Raw genomic sequence first — 20,855 nt, 5'->3', positions numbered from 1 at the left:
CAAAGCAATGCCAAACCACGAGGAAGCTGGTTCAAGCATCTGAGCAAACTTCCAAGCCACGGTGTTGCTGGTTCTAGCAGGACAAATGTCTCTTCCATGACAGCCTGACGCATCTGATCAAGAAACCTGGTAAGATGCTGGCAGGTCCCAGCACAACCCCAAGCTGTGCAGGCAAGACCCAAAGTAAAGAGAAAAGCAAGCTCTGTGGAGTTAGAACATCTCCTCTGAGTGGAGTTAGAACATCTCCTCCTGACATGGCACAGTGTAAGACAAGCAGGACAAAGCCCAGCTGATGTGTACCAGTATTTTGCCCTTCTCTTCTCAGAGCGCCTCGATATCACATATGATTTTTCTGTATCTACCTAAATGCCAACAAACCTGCCGCATTCTCCCTAAGATCTTCAGCCAAACTGCTCACAGACCTGTACTTGGGCACAACCTATGACCCTTTGAGACAGATCTACTGCAGGCACTTGGGCTTTCCACCCACACGTCTCCTTGACTGGTGTGGGAAACACCCATCCTGCATCCCAACCAGAGTCAGGATCCTGTGGGACAGGCTGGAGGAAGGGGCTCGGCACTGGATATCTTCCCTATTGTTGCCTCTTTGTAACAGCAACAAATCCCATCTTTTTATTTTCCCCTCTGCAAAAGCAGGAGGAGGTGAGGACGCTGTCTCCCATCAAATACACTCGAGCCCCACTGCTGGTAAAGAAAACCTCTTGAAAAAGCAGTTGAGTTTGAATTAATATTTGATGAGTGACAGCACGCTGTTTGTTCAAAGATAAAACAATGCTAACCAAACAAGAAGGTCTTTTCTACAGACCAGAGCCCATTCAGCAAACAAACACCGCTCCTGCCGCAAGCTGAGCCACACGGTGTGTTGGTGATGATGGTGGGGCTGAGGACAGAGGGATGATGTGGACTGGCTCTGAGTTCCAGCATAGCTTGACCAAACCCGCTGAGGTCTGGGAAGATGGTGTGGCTCAAGCCTTGACCTGCAGCTGCAATTCACCAACCTGGTTGATGCAGAAATATCTTCACCAATATTTTGCATGCAGCACCTTTGGCTTCAGCATAATGAGGGCTCGCTTGGACCACACAAAGTGCAACCCACCTTCTGCTATAGGACGGGGAAGAAGTGGTGTAGCACCATCCCCTGGGTAGCTGTTAAAGAAAGGCTTCCCAGCTCCTCCTGAACTCTGCTTCTGCTGCTGCAGCAGCTGGGCTCGTGCCACATCCCGTGCAGTTAAGGAGAGACGTGTGTGTTGTTCACAGGTGCTGCACTCAATGCCAGAGCCAGATGCCCTGCAGCAGCTGGGGAGGGATAGGTCAATCTTTCCATTGATGTCTGTTTGTCCGTCAGTCCCCTGCCTTGTTTTGGAAGTGCAATGATCCCAGAACTGCAGCTGATGCTGAGGGGGTGGCTCGAAATGTTCCCTCCGTGACTACAAAGATAATGTTATTTGCAAAGGTCTCTGCTAGCCTTGGGGGTGAGAGCACCGTATCAATGCCTGAGAGAGAGGTATGTATTATTGTCCTGCCCATACCAACTCCCCCTTGCTCTGCAAAAATAATCATCATCGGAGGAGCCCAAAAGGCTGAGGGACTCTGCCTCCTGCAATATTAAATTTCCCCATTTTCTTCTGCCACTTTAAAGATTCTCTTTCTTACTGCGAGTGATAAATAATAACAGCAAAAAAACACACCCCACAGACACACAACAGACATCAAAAGCCAAGAGAAGATTGGCAAATAGAGAGATCTGAAGTGAGCAAAGAGGAGGCCTGGTTGGGAGTCAGTTCACGTAGCCCCGACTTCTGTTGCTTTCCATTAATTTTACCGCCATCACAGGTGGCAGAACAACGGCAACTGCTAATTACTCTCTCTCCCTTTCCCTTTCTTGCTCATTCGCTCTCAGCAAAAGAAAGTCAGTATATTCCCCAATTCCCCCTCTCCAGCCCAGAATCATCCACCAGGAGGCAGAGGCGCGTGGGAAGCCCGTTATTAGACGATGGCAAGAGGGAGCAATTTGCCTGCACATATGCTCGCTGCCTGGTGGAGCCGTTTGCTGCCGCTGCTCCTCTAGCCTGGCACGGCGGCTATGAAATGCTCTGCCTGCGAGATGCTCTGCCTGCGTGATGCTCTGCCTGCGTGATGCTCTGCCTGTGAGACGCTCTGCCTGCAAGACGCTCTGCCTGCATGATGCTCTCTCTGCCTGCGAGATGCTCTGCCTGCATGATGCTCTCTCTGCCTGCGAGATGCTCTGCCTGCGTGATGCTCTCTCTGCCTGCGAGATGCTCTGCCTGTGAGATGCTCTGCCTGCGAGATGCTCTGCCTGCATGATGCTCTCCCTGCCTGCGAGATGCTCTGCCTGCGTGATGCTCTCTCAGTCTGCGTGATGCTCTGCCTGGCAGAGGCAGGCAGCAGCTCGAGGCAAGAGGAGAGGACGGGGCAGCTTTCCCCCACCACCGCTGAGACACCAGGAAGCCTTCTTTGCGCTTTCAGCCCCATGCCCACAGCACCAAAATACATGGGGAGACATCCCTGGAGGTGCTGCCAAGCAGCCCATGTCCCCTTGAGGCTTTTGCGAGAAGAACAGCAGCAGCGTTTCAGTGGGATGAGCTGCTTTTTAGTTGTAAAGGAAAACATACTCTTAGGAGAAAGGTTAAACCCAGTCCCAGGGGGTATCAGACCCTACAGAGGCCACAAGGTCTGTGTGCAAAGATTGCTCTGTAGAGTGGGAGGGAAAACATGCAAATGTGCAGCCCCCCTGCTCCCAGGGTTAATCCACCCCTGTGCCAAAAAAACCTCACTCACGCCTCACTGTGACACTTCCCCAGCCCTCTGCCAGACTCTCCCATTTGCATTTGGTGACACTGACCTGTCCCACATTCAGAAGCAAGTGACAGCCCAGGTGACATCCCTGGCCAACAAACACCCCAGGGGAAAAAAGATGCTCCTCGTCAAGCAATTGTTGCTGCCAGTGAAGGAGGAGGACTGGGATTTCAGCTCCAGCTTCAGCTGCAGGGTTCCCTCAGCTAAGGGAAGGAGCAGAGGAACTGTGTCCCCAGCAAGGGACACCCCGTCCCAGCCCTGCCTGCTCCCCAGCATTGTGAGATGCCAGTGAATTTTAGGGCAGAGGTGGATTCTAGCTTTTTCTTCTGTAATAAAATGCCAGTGGGACCAAACATTTCACAGAAACCCATCAGTTTTGACAAAATGTTGTTAACCTGCCCCAAAAGAGAAGCTGCAGCACAAGCTATAACTTTCCTTTCTGGTTCTGGGAGCAGATGGCCCCGAGGTCTCCTTTCTAAGCAGGTTTCCCTTGCATTAAACCCCACATGTCTGTGATAGATTATATAAGAGAACATAAAGAAAACCTCTTCAGGACAAAGCAGCTGCCTTGATTTCATCACAACTGTATTCTCGATGCGGGGGTTTGGGTAGGGGCAGAGGGAGATTTTTGTCTCCTGGGAAATTTTGCTGAATTTTGCTTCTTTTTCCCCAACAAAGAGAGAGGGTTTTGTGCTTACAACCCCAGCACTGGTTTAGCAGCTTCTTGCTAACGGGCACTGCGGTTTACGGACGCTTCCCAGCTGAGGATCTTTGGGTGTGATGCTCGACTTCACTCGCTTTTCCCAAGCAGAGAAACCCGGGCTGCAAACCTGATGCAAAACTGATGCCCCACTTGCAAATTCAAGAAAGGTGACAGCTTGTTCGAGTATTCAGAGCAGGGATGCAGAGCTGGCTGTAGATCTATCGCCAAAAAAGGGGATTTATGGTGCTTAGACATTTCCCTTTGTGTTCAGAGATGTTTACTGACAAACATATTGGGAGGTATTAAAACTAAATGTCGGCTGAAGACCAAGATCTGCTGTCTCTGTCTGAGGATGAGGAAAGCCATTGGAGATACAGTAGCGTGGTTCTCTCCTCTTTGGGTAGAAAAAAAACCACATAGTTTCTCTCTGTTGTTTGGTTTTAAGGCAGAGTAAGTTAATTTTCACCAGCGACGGGGTCCCAAGTGGCTCTGGGGATGATGCCGAGCTCATTATTTTCAAAGACAGGTCGGATGGGGCTTTGAGCCCCGTGATCCAGTGGGAGGTGTCCCTGCCCATGGCAGAGGGGTTGGAACTGGATGGGCTTTGAGATCCCTTCCAACCCAAACCATTCTATGACTCTACGTTCTACCTTTTCACACCTCCAACTACCTCACTCCTGGGGCTTTACACGTCCCACCCCTCTACCCACCTTCCCTCCTAGTCAGTGGAAAGGTGCAGGAGACTCCTTGTTTTGATGCCCTGTTCTGGAAGACACCAAGCTTCTGTGCCAGAACCTCTGCTGCCTTTAGGTAGTTAGTGAAGAGCTTTGTGATCTTTTGGAAGGGAAATGAACCCCCCTCCAATCAATCAGAGCCATTAAAGCAGAAGGAAGCCCTGCGGAGCACTGCTGAATCCTGTTTGCTTGTCACAGTGGTAGGGAAAAAGCCTTGTGTGATGTTAACATGTGAAGGGAACTTAAGAAATGAGAAATCCAATATGCTTGAATTTTTCATGCCTCTTTTCCACCTCTAAATATTCTTTTTTTTTTTTTTTGAGAAAGCATAGACTAGAATCATAGAATGGTTTGTCTTGGAAGGGACCTCAAAGCCTATCCAGTTCTGCCCCCTGCCAAGGGCAGGGACACCTCTCATTGGATGGGGTTGCTCCAAGCCCCATCCAACCTGGCCTTGAACCCCTCCAGGGATGGAGCAGCCACCACTGCTCTGGGCAACCTGGGCCAGGGCCTCCCCACCCTCACAGGAAAGCATTTCTCCCTAAGGTCTCATCTCAATCTTCTCTCTTGCAGCTGAAAAGCATTCCCCTCATCCTATCCCTGCGCTCCCTGATCAAGAACCCCTCCCCAGCACACCCTAAAAAAGAAACCTAAGCAATTAGCTTGGACAGTGAAGACCATCATGAAATGAGTCATGAGCACAAGACATGAGGCCTTGGGATGATGAGAAGGAAGGAAGAGGGCTGCAGGACACATTTGCCACTACAGGGAGCAGCAAACCAAAGGATAGGAGAAGCTTGGCAGCTCCATCTGCTGCGTGGTGGAGCAAAGCAATCCAGGATTGCTCTGGCAAGGGAGAGCGACACACAGGAGGATAGAAACACCCACGAGGAAGGAGAAAACCCAAATGGAACCCTTGAAGTCTGCTCCACTGTAGAGGGGAACAGCCCAGGCTGGGTCCAGGGGTGATGGGAAAGCCCCTGCAGGCCAGACACTCTGTCTTCGGAGCAGAAATTTTGCAACTGCCTAGTTCCTTGGCCAAAGGCATTAGTTCTGCCTTTGACTGCACCAGAATCAATCACACTGTGAGACCCACGTGGGACGATTGCCCAGATCCTCTCCCAGATTGTCACGCACTTTGCTTTCCTTCTCACTGTAAATATGAAAACAGGGCTATTTGTATCTTTGACATTAATTGACTTCTCAAATTAATAACTCTTCTGTGTAACTAGGAACACAATTATTGCTTTGTTGTGCTGATAGCAGATATCCCGCCAGAAGGAATCGTTCCTACCAGCAAACTTCATTGTACTAATTAAGCTGTACGAGCTGAACAGGAGGTGGGTCATGGTAACCTGTTCCCGGAGGTGCCTCCTCCGTTATTATCAGCTGACGCTGTTCAAACCCAGAGCTGATTGCCTGCGCATGGACACTCATAACTTCAAGGCAGGAATGATGAGCAGCGATTGCAGCAGTGGGACGGGGCTGTACCTGGTTGCTGTGAAATGCCTCCACGTTGGCTCAGTCATGGGCCCTCTTGACCACGATCTGGAGCCACGAGGCTGAGCAAGGTGCTCTCTCCTCCCAGAGTGTGATGACAACCCACCCCGATTTCCATACATGTCTTTTTGCCAGCTTAGACCAAGAAAGCTGAGAGAGGAGTGGTGTTTCCTAAGGCTGGAAGCCCCCATACCTGCACCCAAGAGCCCACGGCAGCGACTCTGCTTGGTGCAGAGCCATCTGCTCACGCTCCACAGTGAATGAGACCAACTGAATGCAAGACAGTGAGCGATGAGCCTGCCCACTGCAGGATTTGGCCATGGCTGGAGTTCCACTCATCAACCCCTTCAGTGCCTCGTGAGTACGGATCAAGGGGTGCTTGGGACTTCCCTCAGCAAAAGGATGCAGGGAGGGAGCCCCACGTGGTGCTTTCTGCCCAGACCTACTGCAGCTGCAAGCGATGCAGTTTCTCCTTCTGCAACGGCCTCACCAGCACCAACCAGCCCCTCAACTGCTCCTGTTCTCGTCCCAGCTGACTGTGGCCCCTAGAAGGGCATTGAAGACCCCAGCTGGTAGCAACAATCCCACCCACTCAAGGAGAACGTCTCACTCAAGGAGAGTCCATCCCTATGTTCCTCTGCATCTCTAAGTTCTGCTTCATGCTGCTGGTGTTCGAAAGGCTAACAGTGGTTACTTAAGGGTTACATAGAGACGGCGATGGAGTTGTATTGTTCAAACCATAAAAGAGTATGCAAAAAAAAGAAGGAATTTTCCCATAATAGACTTTTCACTCGGCGTGCTTTGCTCGTTATGTCCCCAAACAGATGGCTCCGCCAGCTCAGTGCCAGGCCTCTTAATCCACTCCAAAGCGCCAATGAATCTCTAACCGAGGACTTGCTGCATGCAGCAAAATGTAGCAGACAGCATAACGCGGAGGCAATTGGAGCCTCTCGACGTGTAACAACATCATCAAGGCAAGAGCCGCATCGGGGAGGCATCGGAGCGGGGATTCTGGGAAGAGAGCTGTGCTGCAGCAGGTCTCTGCTGATCTGCAGGGATCAGGGGATGTGTCTGGCTCCAGCCATGGCATTCCCCAATTGGAGAACAACAGAGGCCACAAGGATGAGGTAGAAAGACCATCAAGCAGTGATAAACATGGGAGCAAGTAGAATAAGCAATAGAAATTGCAACCAGAGGTGCTGAGCGCTCTTGGGTCACCCGGAGGAAATAACTTTGCATGAAGGGGGATTGCGAGAAGTTCTCAGCGCTGGGCTGGATCAAGATGTGTGGTGCTGGTGATCAGGGCAGCTGCCTTACCTGTACTGAGTGACAGCAGGGTTGGCCTTGGCGGAGCAGTGGAACTTCACAGTGTTATCCTCTAGAACCGGCTGCGGCTCCACGGACAAATTCACCAGGGGTGGGTCTGCAAAGAGGTAGAGAGAAGCCTATAAGCATCCTGAAGACACAGCACAGCATCCCCTGACCCACTGCCTGCCAGGATTCTGAGGCTGGAAAGCAAAAACTTGTCCTAAGAAAACATAACAAAAGCCCTGAGACTGCTTGGTGCTGTGATATAATGTTTAGGGCTTTGTAAGACAGGCTCATGTCACGCACGCTGCTCTTGTCTTGGAGGGTTTCAGTAAATAATACAGAAAGGGGAGCCACACACCCCATTTGATGTAGCATTTCACTTCAAAAATGTTAATGCCGGCTCTGATTCCTGTTTAAGGAAATAAACTTTCCCGCTTTGAAAAACTCCCATTTAATATCATGCCGTGTAATGATGATCTCTTGTCTACCCGCTTACTTGAAGGTGGCATTTCTGCTCTTTCATCAGTCTAATCATCTCTGCCAAGTCCTTATTGGTGTCACAGGCCCTCTGGTTCTTCTGACTGGTGCTCAGTTTCTCTTCTCCTTTTTACATGATAAGCATCTAAATGCTTGAGCAGCAAACAAAACTTAGGAGAGAACCCCTTAGAGGACAAAAGGATGCAATGTTTGGATGGGGGATAAGAATATCCAGGGTTGTTTTAGTTTCTAATGATGTCTGAGAGGAGGTGTTAGCCCCCCAGCTATGGGTTTTGAGGACTGGACCTCATTTTCAGTTGCCTGAAGAACCAGTTGTCCCATTGGAGACTGCATTAAAGCTGTGGAGAGGAGATAAAGCCAGCTCATTTATCCAGCTAAAGGGGCTCTCCTGCCCTTAGGATGGAGGTATGATGTAACACATATAAAAGCACATCCCAAAATAATAGAATCATAGAATATCAGGTTGGAAGAGACCTCTATGATCATCTGGTCCATCTGTTTTAGGATGTGCTATGTGTACACCTCTACGTGCTGACTCTCTCCTCTTCCTAAATATCTCAGCAACATCCTTCTTAGTAGGAGCATGGCAAAAGGCTGCGGTTGAGCTCAGCACCCAAGCAGATGGGGCTGGGGTCAGCCCTGCTGCCCTGAGGGAAGTCAAGCTGGTTGGTACCTCCTGGCACAAGAGACCTCCCTGAGCATTGCATGCAGGTGGGCATCCTGGAGTCCAGCGCTGGAGAAGTGGGTCAGCATCGCAAGACTGGAGATGGCATGAGGGACATGTTTTAGTGGCTTAGGAACATGATTTTGTGATGTCTTGGCAGGGCTGGGATAATGGTTGGACCTGACCTTAAAGGTCTTTTCCAGCCTAGATGATTCCATGATGCTCAATTTACTGCTCAGATGCCGTGAAGGCATGGCTCTAATGCAAGCTCAAGGAGTGACCTTGTGCTTAATAGTGATGAAAACTTCCCTGCCAGCTTCTCCCTCAAATAGTTTCCTCCAGCATGGACAAGTCAGGGTGCTGCTGAAGAGTCCTGTCTCTCTGGAAACTGCTCAGCATCTTTTCTTGAGGGTATGGGCTTCACCTGGGCACAGGGATGCAAGGACACCTTGGTTGCCACTGCTCTTCTGGGTATGACTTTGCAAGGGTAATGGCAGCAGGAGAAACCTTGCACATGTGAGGAGCTGCCCACAAAGGCAGAGGAAGGATTGGCACCGGCAGAGCAGCAGGAGAGGAAAGCAGAAAGGCTGTAGGTGTGCCAAGAGAGCAGGACAGCATCCAAAGCAGCCCTGCATTGTGCCTGGTTCGGCACAGGCAGGAATCACAGAATCATAGAATGGTTTGGGTTCTAAGGGACCTCAAAGATCATCCAGTTCTATCCCCTGTCATGGGCAGGGACACCCCCCACTGGATCAGGGGCTCCAAGCCCCATCCAACCTGGCCTTGAACCCCTCCAGGGATGGGGCAGCCACCACTGCTCTGGGCAGCCTGGGCCAGGGCCTCCCCACCCTCACAGTGAAACATTTCTTCCTAAGATCTCATCTCAATCTCCCCTCTTTCAGCTCAAAACCATTCCTCTCATCAGCCGGGGAGGAGGATGGACTCTTGGAGATGTCCTTGGCAGTGCCCTTGGCTGGATGAGCCTGGCTGAATTGGGAAAGGGGAATGAGAGGGGCCAGCGTGCCCCTCTGTGCCCCACACGCTGCGGAGCCTCCTCCGCTGCAGCCTCCCCGCAATATTTACCCAGCCAGAGTCCCGCTTTGTTGCGAGCGAAGCCACCTGCCTTCTTGATGGGAAATTATGACGGGGAAATTATAGGTATTTTCAATTTACCCTAATCTCATTTGAAAATGTGCAATTCAAATGACAATAAAGATGGGCGCAGTTGGGAATATAAATGAGCTTCCCATACAGAACAGCCCAGAGATATATAGTGGGCTCCTAATTCATTTGCAGGCATCCTGACACTTCCCTATTGTTGTACAACAGCAGCTAATCACCTTCCTTTGTTAAATATGAATCACACTTCTCTTTAGTATCTTCCCCATTGTTTGATGGTTTAGTAGCTGTGCCTACGATTTACAGAGGAGCCTCTTTGTATTAAAATGAGCCCGGCTCCCTCCTGCACGCCAAAGGAAAAGGAAAAAAAAAAAAAAGATTAAAATGAAGAAAAAAAAAAGAGCAAAGGAAATGAATTAAAGTCTTTGATCTCGCCTTTCACAAATGGGATTGGGCTTTCTAATATTGCAGCAGCTTCCCCGCGAGGTGGCAGGCACCACAGAGAGCGTGGGTTTGTGTGGGCGAGTGTGTTTTGGGGTAGTTTAAAGGGGAAGAGGAAAAAAATCGAGAGACAAATTGGAACTCATCAGGATGTAATTCCACTCGGTTACAATTATAATTCCTGCTCGGCTTCTTGTAATTAATTTGAATGATAGAATCAGATAGAGCCATCCTATGGGCATCCGGGAGAGGAACGCGCGTGTAAACGCTCACCCGCCCTGTACCGCACATCCCCGCGAGCACTGGGGGACCAGCAAGGCTCCTCGGCAGCCCTGCAGCCCCTCGAGCACCCCAGCAAACCCCTCGGGTCCCCCTCTTCTCAGTTAGCGCCTGGGAAATGATTGCTGGGGTCACAGGCTTGGGCACCGCACAGACTCCTCTCCAGGCTCCTCTCCCCTCCAGATCCCCGAGGAGCCCTTGCAAAGCTCTTCCTCGAATCTAAAAGCAGCCTGTGGGCCAGGTGAAAAAGGAATGAAGAGCTGGAAGCAGCCTAAGACACCTCCTCAACCCTGGGCTTTCACACTACCCAGTGGGAAGCACAAAAGGGAACAAAATACTCCAGTGCTACAAGGATAAACACAGCAGGAGCCCTTCCAGCCCAGAGACATTGATGCAAGAGGTAGTTACTGTTACTAGAAGTGGAATATTTTGAGTTTTGGTATCACCGTGGCCCTCACTTTGCACATCAACCTGGTGAACAGACTCTCCGCTTTCTTTCTCCTACTCTCACCTCCTGCAAAAAATCACAAATCCCTTCTTGCCATTGGAAAAAAAAAAAAAAAAAGGTGTAAAAATGAGTGACTGCCCATGTGTGTGCAGAGGCTTGGAGCAAATGGCTTTGGATAAGCAATAACCCTGCTCCTCCCCATCCCGGCGCGCTGGATGTGCGCTTCCAGAGAGCCACTGGGCTCTGGCAGTATAAATAGTTTATGGCATATCAAACTATTAAACATGATTTTAATCCCACTTGTGATGTTCGGCGCATAACTCACAGGAGGCTGACTTTGATGTGGCTGGTGGAACGGAAATCACATTGAACAGATGTTCCAGCTGGAGTCGCTTAGTGTTCCCATTACAGACCCTACTCTGGGTTGTTTTTTTTTTTTTTCCCCAGTTCCTTTCTTTTTCTCTCCTTTTTTTTCCCTTTGGGAATGGGAGGGTTTTATGACTCAGCTGTTTCATTGCTGCTAAGATTGGCAGGCAGTGCCTCCATGAGATTAGTGGGAGCTGAACTTCAACTTTGCATCAGCTCAAAGAGGATATTCTCCCCCACTAGGCGGAGGAAATAACCCCGACCCTGGCAGCTCTTTGAGGGGTGCGAACATTTGTGATGCTCTTTTGAGTTGCAAAGGAAAATGAAAGCAGGAGGAGTGATTTACCAGGCTGCTGCTTCCTGCAAAGGATTATTTTTGGTTCCATGGGATCATTTTGCAAGGCCATCTCTTTCAAACCGTGCAGCTGGGCCAGTGTTTGCTGCGGTGGGTCCAGCAGAGGTGGAGATGTGCAGGCTCTGTGATGAAAATGCAGGAGGTTGTGCCAGGCTGGGGAAAGCTCACCAGCCAACAACTGCTGCCTCCTTCCTTTTTCATTCAGAAACCACCTCTTTTTCTCCCCCAGGGTGTTGCCTCTTGGCTAAATGGTGGAAGGACCGGGATAAGGAATTGGCTGGATGGTTGCACTCAAAGAGTTGTGGTCAATGGCTCGATGTCCAAGTAGAAATTGGTGACGAGTGGTGTACTTCAAGGGTCGATATTGGAACTGTTGCTGTTCAACATCATTGTTGCAGACATGGACAGTGGGATTGAGGACACCCTCAACAAGTTTGATGACAACACCAAGCTGTGTGATGCAGCCAACACACTGGAGGGCAGGGATGCCATCCAGAGGGCCCCTGACAGGCTGGAGAGATGAGGCTGTACTAACCACATGGAGTTCAACAAGACCAAAGGCAAGGTCCTACACAGGGTCAGGGCAATCCCAAGCACAAATCCAGGCTGGGCTGAGGAGAAACACTTGGGGTGTTGGGTGAGGAGAAGATCAATGTGAGGAGAAGCTCAACATGAGCCGGCAACGTGCACCTGCAGCCCAGAAACTGTGTCCTGGGCTGCATCCAAAGCTATGGGACCAGCAGGGCCAGGGAGGGGATTCTGCCCCTCTGCTCTGCTCTGGTGAGACCCAGCCTGGAGCCCTGCATCCAGTTCTGGAGTCCTCTGCACAGAAATGACATGGAACTCTTAGAGTGGGTTCAGAGGCGGGCACAGAGATGATGCAAGGGCTGGAGCACCTCCTGTGCAAGGACAGGCTGAGAGAGGTGGGGCTGTTCAGCCTGGAGAAGAAAAGGCTGCAGGGAAAACTTAGAGCAGCTTCCAGTATAGAAAGGGGCTCCAGAAAAGCTGGGGAGGGGCTCTTGATCAGGGATTGCAGGGACAGGATGAGGGGGAACATTTTTGAGCTAAAAGAAGGGAGATTGAGATGAGATCTTAGGAAGAAATGTTTTGCTGTGAGGGTAGGGAGGCTGTGGCCCATGTTGCCCAGAGCAGGGGTGGCTGCCCCATCCCTGGAGGGGTTCAAGGCCAGGTTGGATGGGGCTTGGAGCCCCTGATCCAGTGGGAGTTGTCCCTGCCCATGGCAGGGGGTGGAACTGGATGGGCTTTGAGGTCCCTTCCAGCCCAACACTTTCTACGATTCTATCTCCAGGGTGGTACAGAAGGGCGTGCTGCCTACCTTCCCTTTGCAGCCTGCCTTGCCCAGGACAGTTCCCAGGAGATGCGAGTGGCCCAGATAATTACTTTCACAAGAACAATACATTTAGCTGTTCACAAAGTGCATGCAGCCAATTCTTTACCAGGTTGGGATGGAATCCAAATGGACTGGGCAGCAGCTAGAGCAGGTGCTCGCATCCATGATGAAACCCACCCCACCTCAGGCTGGTTAATACATCTTGCTACTTTTCTATCCCTCCATCACCCATCCAGCACTGGGAAACTGATATTCTCATTAGACCCCATTAAGAACAACATACTTCTAATACCTGAATAGGATATTATTATTATTACTTTCACAGCATGGAGTATTTAATGGCTCGGAGTGGAAATTGGTGTTCTTTATTGGGTCTTTCTCTTTTCAAAGCAGATTCCAGCAGGCTCAGGGATGCAGCTCACGTCTCCTGCCCTGCACTGTACAGCGCAGCGTAATGATGTCTCCAGCTTTGCGTTGTTTGTGAGAACGCGTGCGCTTTTCCAGCTATTGTAACTGTTTGCCGGCTGTGAAATAACCCATGCTATTATCTCATTTTATCTGGCCGGTTCTGTCAGGACATGCTACCCAGCGACCCAAGAGCCTGTTAATCTTCCGGCAGCAAAAAGCTGGAAGTCTTAAATGGTGAATTTTCTGCTGTATTTGAGTTTGTTCAGGCAGTTTTAATTGGGCTCTGGAAAGCAGCTGGCATGCTAATATCGAACACCCTGCATTTGCAAATTGTTGGTAAATACAGCTGCAGGGATTGTGCGTGCAAATAAAGCCAAGCTGGAGGGGGGTCAGGATGAGCCTGAGAGCAACAGCTCTTGCAGAGGAGGAGGGAAGAGATCTGTGAAACAGGAATTGTTGAAGAAGGAGATTTTGCTTCACGGATTTACAGTAAAGGGTAAATGCTGTTCTACCCCTTGGAGCACAAATCTTATGATGAGCGGCTGAGGGACCTAGAGTTGTTTAGCCTGGAGAAAAGGAGACTGAGGGGAGACCTCATCACTGGCTGCAACTGCCTGAAAAAGGTTGTATCGAGGTGGGTGCTGGTCTCTCCTCCCAGGTAATAAGCGATACAATGAGAGGGAATGGCCTCCAGTTGCACCAGGGCAGGTTTAGATTGGACAACAAGAAGAGAGAACAATACAAAAATTTACCATTGAACAGCTTGTAGGACTGGAAACATGTGGTTTTGTACAAGAAATCTTAATGGGCCATATCTCTGCTACTGGCCGTGCCCAGAGATGCTTCTTGCTCAGCCAAAGCCATCTGGGATCTATCCATGCTCCAGAGATTCCAGAGGCCTGGATCAGTGCACACAGTCTGTCCATGTGAAATGCCCACTGGCCACCCAGAGCATGGCAGCTGGTGATGGTTTTGCTCAAAACCATGGACACAAGATGCAAAACCTGGGCAGCAGACTCTCCTGTGGTTGGTTGTGCACCAGAGAGCTCAGGGGAGGTGGGATCTTCTGACTTCACCATATTAATAAACCAGCAAATCTCAGGAAAGAGAAACCCCCAAGTCCCAGCACCCTGCTCCTGACTGGGGCAGTGATGGAGACAGCAGGGAGGCTGGGATCACACAGTAGCAGATCTAGCTCAGCTGGCCGTGTACTCACGTTGGATATCAATGGTGACGGAGGTCTCCTTCCCACTGGGAATGGCTTTGTTGGTGGCACGGCAGACGATGCTCTCCCCATTCTCAATGTCGGAGGGGGCGATGAAAAGGGTGCTCATAATACTCTCCCTCTTGCCATCACGGAGAAGTGTCTGTGGGTCAAGAAATGGAGATGAGAAAAGGCAGTTTCCTCCAGGAGAGGGGCCCCTTCCACTGGCTGAGTTGTGCCAGGCTCTGCACACACAACTCACCCTCGCTTGTATGAGTTTCTCAGCCAAGCAGAGCTCTGCAATAAAAGTTCTTCTGGCTGGAATCTGCCAAGAAGCCTTTGGGGAACAGCACAGACAAATTTCACTGCGCTTCCTCGGGAATTGGGTTCTTAACTCCCATCTGCTTCTCTCCAGCCCTGTGGTGTCTAGACTTGGGCGTCACAGCTCCTGCGAGATCCATGTCACCCACTGTCCCCAGGGAAGAGGGAACTGGGGACAGAGAGGGGAACTGTTTTCTTGAACCTGTTGTCACCTTCTGTGCCTACTACAGGCAAGTGTGAAAACCAGCCCAGACCACTTTGCACAGCAATGAAAGGTGACAACGGCTGCCAGGGGCATGGGACCGATCCTGGCCATGGGTCCCAGGCTGCCCAGGCTGTGATAAATCATCACCACTCTGGCTCACCTCATGCTGGTCATCACCATGATGGACACCCAAGGGTGCCGGAGATCCAAAACTTGGAGCCTGGTAAAGTAGTGGTTAACCAGCTCAGCCTTGGTACTTTGTTTCTTTCCTGGCTTTATCTGACTTTGACTTCCAGCTGCGGTGCCCCACTACGCCTTTATCAGTGAACCCTGGGAGCCTTATCAAACTCCTAATCCTCCTGCAAGTCCTTACAGGCTGTGGTCACGTCTCACCCTGTAGCCCCGTCTTTGGTAAAGTAAAATGATCAAGCCCTCGGGGGCTCTCAAAACTTTCATGCTTTTCAATCTTTTAATGATTCTCCAGGCTTTCCTCTGACATCTCTCTGGTTTATCAACATCCTTCGAGGACCAGAAATGCCAGAAACACAGCCTTTCCCAGCCGTTGATAACGGTGGTAATGCCCATCGATATGACCATCCCGTAACTATGAATTTCGGACTCCACCATGTAGTTTTTCTCACTAAATCTGGATCCTTCACATTTCCACCTCACAAATGAAGACAAGTGCTTTACTGAATTGGGAACGTACAGCAGCAAGACCATTGCTTTCACCACCTGGGTTCATCACGACATAGCGTTCATGCATGCAAGTTTGTATCTCCATTAGGCGGAAGACAAGGAACGGTGCTGAGAAATTGTCACCATAAGCAGCCCAGAAGCTGGGAAGAAGCAGCACCAAGACCAATTTGTGTGTGATTGCCAGGACCTGAGAGCACCAACAGTCCTTTGTTTCCCTGATGAACTTCATTTGGGACCTCTACCCAGGGTTCTTGGACCATAGGCTCAGGAACTATATTCAAGCTCCAGCTTTAGCTCAAGCTCTGCTTTGGGTGTGCTGAAGCAGACTGGATTTTCAGGCTTGACCTCAGAGCTGCCTCATTACTATGGACTGAGAGAGCTGGGGGTGTTTAGCCTGGAGAAGAGGAGGCTGAGGGGAGACCTCATTGCTCTCTCCAACTACCTGAAAGGAGGTTGTGGAGAGGAGGGAGCTGGGCTCTTCTCCCAAGTGACAGGGGACAGGACGAGAGGGAATGGCCTCAAGCTCCACCAGGGGAGGTTTAGGCTGAACATTAGGAAAAAATTCTTCATGGAAAGGGTCATTGGGCACTGGAACATGCTACCCAGGGAGGGGGTTGAGTCAACTTCCCTGGGGGGGTTTAAGAGAGGGGTGGATGAGGTGCTGAGGGACATGGTTCAGTGATTGATGGGAATGGTTGGACTTGATGATCCAGTGGGTCTTTTCAAACCTGGTGATTCTATGATTCTATAGGTCTATGACTTTCTGGAGATTACTGCGCTGTGGTTGACCCTGCTGTGATCACCAAACCTGCCCTGCTCCTCTCAAAATCATAGAAACATTAAGACTGGAAAAGACCTGTAAGCTCATCCAGTCCAGCTGCCAGCCCAACCCTACTGTGCCTGCTAAACCACGTCCTGAAGCGCCACATCTACACATTTTTTGAACCCCTCCAGGTATGCTGATTCCACCAGTGCCCTGTGCCGGTGCTGTGCTTGTGTTTGCTTTATTGTCACCCTGTGTGCCCTTCCCTTGTGAAACAGCCCCACTTTTGGTGCTGAGGCTGTGATGAACCCCAACCTGTGCAGGACCTTCACCCCACAGTGCCACTGAGCTCAGGGGTAGCTCCAAGCCCTGCAGGACCCTACAATCCCCGCTATGACAACAAGGACGATTCCCTGTCCCCTTCACTAGGGCTCAGGTTAAGTCCAGGGGTTTTCAGGCAGTGACGGCTGCTCCATACTCCCCAGCTGTGACTGCAGTGGGGCTGCACGTGAATCATGTCAGGGACTGGAAATTCAAATAAACACAACCATTATCACCCAGTACAAATGGTTTCAGACAATCGGAAGCCTGCACAGTGTTTCATCTTGGTTGACTGGAGCATCTGGATCAAACAAAATCCAAGCTGGGTTTTAGTTTTATTGAAAAAACAGAATGAGGAAAATTGAGGAATAATCTTTGAGGGAGCCTCAAAAGGCTTCTCTGACCCAAAAATTCAAAATGGCTGAATTTGACTGTTTTTTTCTGAAGGGTGTTTTTCATTTTTAACCTTTCACAGGGTTAAGGCAATCACAAAAATGGCCAAGTTTGGGTTTGTCGTGTGTGACAAGCCCTGGTGCTGGGTAACCCCCATGTTTGTGCCTGGTCCTGGAGCATCATTTCTCCCTTCTTCTTGCTGGGATATGTTTGTGGAAGGGCCTCTCAGGTAAGTCAGGAGAACCTGAGGTCAGGACCCCAGGAGGATGGGAAGATGCTTCCTCCACGTGGAACAGGGCTCCCATCCCTGAGAGTGGCTTTAAGTGCCATGGAAATGCCATGGATGACCCAAGGGCTGGAGCACCTTCCATACCAGGACAGGCTGAGAGAGCTGGGGTTGTTCAGTGTGGAGAAGAGAAGGTTCTGGGGAGACCTTAGAGCAACCTTCCAGTACTTCAAGGGGGCTACAAGAAAGCTGGGGATGGACTTTATATATAAAGGCATGGAGTGATAGGACAAGGGGGAATGGCTTTAAATCGGAGAGGGGCAGATTTAGATTAGACATTAGGATGAATTTCTTCACGCTGAGGGTGGGGAGGCCCTGGCCCAGGTTCTCCAGGGAAGCAGTGGTGGGTGCCCCGTCCCTGGAGGTGTTCAAGGCCAGGTTGGATGGGGCTTGGAGCCCCTGATCCAGTGGGAGGTGTCCCTGCCCGTGGCAGGGGGTGGGACTGGATGGGCTTTGAGATGCCTTCCAACACAAACTATTATAAGATTCTATGAAATCTCTGTACTGTGCATGAGGTGGAGCTGCAGCCCAAAAAAGCTCTGCTTTCAGAAGGGTACTTTTGTTGGAAATGTTTTAATGAAAACTAAAGGAGGGGTGGGCATTCTACCTTCTCCACCACTTGTGGGTCTGAAAGGGAGAGGCCTTCGCTGCTGGCTCCCTGGGGTCAGGTCTGAGCTGCAGAGAGGAAGGCTTGGGGTGAGCAGAGAAAGGTATAAACAACCGCATGCCAATGGCCTGGATTTTAATTAATTCCACTTGATTTGAGAGAGGGAGAGGTCACTTCTCCCTGGCTTTAATTAGCACTGCCTCTTGCATTGCATGCAGGGAGAGGGGGCAATTTCCCCTCTGCTCACCCCCATCAGCTGCAAGGAAGCAGCCAAGATCTCTACGTGTTTTGCAGAAAGACAAGAGTGGAGGGGAAGGGGGGGTTGGTTCATCTGCTTTTCCAGGCATGGGATGTTGCTGGATGGAGGCTTCACAGTGGTAGCGGAGGGTGAGATGTTTATTAAAAGATCTTCAAGAGCTTGAGAGGAACGCCTTTGACTCCTGCCTTTGAAGTTTGCTTGCATTACAAATGGCTGCAAACTGACCCATTTTATGTCTCGGATTCTGTTCTTTAGAAATTTTCATTAGAAATGTCAAGTGTTCCTGAATCCCTGGCACTTGCCAGCCATCAGGCATCAATAAACAGGAGAACATGTGGGTACCCATTCTGAGAGCACTGCTGATTGCTCTTTGATGTTTTCCTTTATGACCCAATAAAGGCTTTCTGTTTAAATTAAAAATGCCAACAACCCTGACAATTTTTCATGGTAAACTGCGGTTGGAGGAGGGGACAGATGTCACTGCAACCACTTTCTGACCCAGAGTTTCGGCTACAGCCAAGGCCAGCTCAGTGCTGGCTGTGTGCTGCTCTACACAGTAACTCCACACCCAGGCGGGACCTGGGGGGAGAAGATGACATAGCAGGCGATTCTAAGCTCTAAGAGGGTACAAAAAGCCAGCCAAGCTCAGAGCAGAGCCCATTTCAGTGACACTTTGTGGTTTCTTCTTGGCATCCTCCTGTTTACCTCCCAGGCATCAGGAAGGTTGTATGGGGTGATGTAGGGTGAGGATCTCAGCCCTGCAGAGCTGAAGGCCCTACCCTGGGTGTTTTGGGGCTGTGTGAAGGGGCTCCAGGAAAGCTGGGGAGGGGCTCTTGACCAAGGAGTGCAGGGATAGGATGAGGGGGAAGGGTTTTCAGCTGAAAGAGGGGAGATTGAGATTAGGTTTTAGGAAGAAATGTTTTCCTGTGAGGATGGTGATGCCCTGGCCCAGGTTGCCCAGAGCAGTGGTGGCTGCCCCATCCCTGGAGGGGTTTAAGTCCAGGTTGGATGGGGCTTGGAGCCCCTGATCCAGTGGGAGGTGTCCCTGCCCATGGCAGGGGGTGGAACTGAAAGATCTTCAAGCTCCCTTCTGATCCAAACTGTTTTATGTTTCCATGGAGAGCAGTGCCTGGCCTGGTACACCTTTGTAAAGAAAGGGAAGAGCACCGCATGTCCCCCTGGCCCCATCTTGCCTCACCTTGGAGTAGGTGGCTCCATTGATGACTTCTCCTTTCCGCATCCAGATGATGGAGGCTGCTGGCTTGGCATTGTCTGCGTGGCAGGTCAAGTTGAGGGGATCTCCTGCTCTTAAGCTGATGATGGGTCCCCCCATAATGATAGGATCGTCTGGAGGAACTGCAAGGAAATAGCACAGAGGAGACAAAAGTCACTTGGTAATGTTAAATCAAGCCTCCTGGTGTTATCTGTGGGGTTTGTGACCTCTCAAACTTCTGCACCTGGCTTTGATGGCACCTTGCAAGCCCACCTCACCATAGCACCGCTGGCTTGGCTGTTGATGCTTGCAAAGCTGTGTCCTGGACCTGAACTACAGCAGCAGCTGAAGTTTAGAGGGGGGACAGGCCAGAGGTTGCCCGAGCTTTGCAGTGACATGAAGGATCAAGCCTGTGGTAGAAAAATTCACCAGGGGCTACTAAATACTCCGAAACACTTCTGGTCCAGAGCTGCAAACTGTGCAGCGATGGAGAATATTTGCAATAAATAGGCTTGCTGGCACCACTCTTCTATTCCTCCCCAGGCAAATATAACCAGCTGCTGCTGGACATGGGATAGAGGGCTTGGAGAGGCTTTGGTCTGAGCCCTAGTCCTCTGACCGCAAATAGGGAGGTAGGTGAGGGTGATTTGGAGGAGCAAGGAAGGGGAGCTGGGTTTGGGCTGTTAATTATTACTCTCGGGGGGGGAACAGCTTATTATGGGCATCAAGAATGTGGTTTTGAAGGCTCCCTTGCCAGCCCTCCATCACAGAGGGATGGAGGAGCCCCTGTGCACTCCCTCGCCCTGCTTTGATTTCCCCATTGCATCCGCTCATCATCTGTGCTTCTGTCTCTCTGCACAAAAGGTTGTGAAACCTCTCATTCAGTCAGACTCCCTCTCACCACCTTGTCTTTTAAGCAGCTCCGTCTGTGAAAGCAGATTTTGCCTGGGGTATCAAGAAGGCTTCTAAGGTCTCAGCCTTCCTTTCAAGCCACCTCAACCTGACAGCCTGTGTGAGGCTGCATCCTCGTTAGAGTATGTGGCTTTGCTGGGATCACACAGCTCCTGGACATATGCTTCGTGTTTTGGGAAGGACTTCATGCCAGAGACAAGGAGGGGTGGAAACAGGGAAGCTGGAGATGAGGGGTATCTAAACATGGTCTCCTCTGCTGTGACTAGTTCTTGAAATCTGGCATCTCCAAACACCCACAGCGAAGTAAGAGATGGAAAATTCAGCTGGAGAGAGGGGCTGCCCTTTCATCCCACAAAGAGGACCTTTCATCTCTGCTACTGTGATAAAGTCTGCTCTAGTCAAGACCTGCTCTGAAGATGGAGACGTCTGCACAGATGTTGGTCCAGCTCTTCCCAGCCAGATCCTGTGGGCAACTCAGTCCAGCTTTGGCCCAGGTTGCCCAGAGCAGTGGTGGCTGCCCCATCCCTGGAGCTGTTTGAGGCCAGGTTGGATGGGGCTTTGAGTAACTTGATCCAGTGGGAGGTGTCCCTGCCCGGGGCAGAGGGTTGGAACTGGATGATCTCTGAGGTCCCTTCCAACCCAAACCATTCTATGATT

At 50.6% G+C, this 20,855-nt stretch overlaps 1 protein-coding gene across 3 annotated transcripts in view; it reads right to left on the bottom strand.

Moving 5' to 3' along the window:
• KIRREL3 (kirre like nephrin family adhesion molecule 3) overlaps window positions 1-20,855 on the bottom strand; it is a 424,782-nt gene that overhangs the window by 49,560 nt on the left and 354,367 nt on the right. For all 3 annotated transcript variants that reach the window (XM_069876505.1, XM_069876503.1, XM_069876504.1), the window contains 3 exons: window positions 19,272-19,429; window positions 14,232-14,382; window positions 7,093-7,198 (listed from right to left, as the gene is read on the bottom strand). In XM_069876505.1, coding sequence (XP_069732606.1) covers window positions 7,093-7,198; window positions 14,232-14,382; window positions 19,272-19,429 — 415 coding nt within the window. The remainder of the gene's footprint in view (window positions 1-7,092; window positions 7,199-14,231; window positions 14,383-19,271; window positions 19,430-20,855) is intronic.

The sequence above is a fragment of the Phaenicophaeus curvirostris genome, chromosome 25 (genome assembly GCF_032191515.1).
Source record: "Phaenicophaeus curvirostris isolate KB17595 chromosome 25, BPBGC_Pcur_1.0, whole genome shotgun sequence".
NCBI classification, from domain to species: domain Eukaryota; kingdom Metazoa; phylum Chordata; class Aves; order Cuculiformes; family Cuculidae; genus Phaenicophaeus; species Phaenicophaeus curvirostris.
The sequence above is the reverse complement of the archived record's forward strand: the minus strand, read 5'-3'. Positions and strand labels throughout refer to the sequence as shown.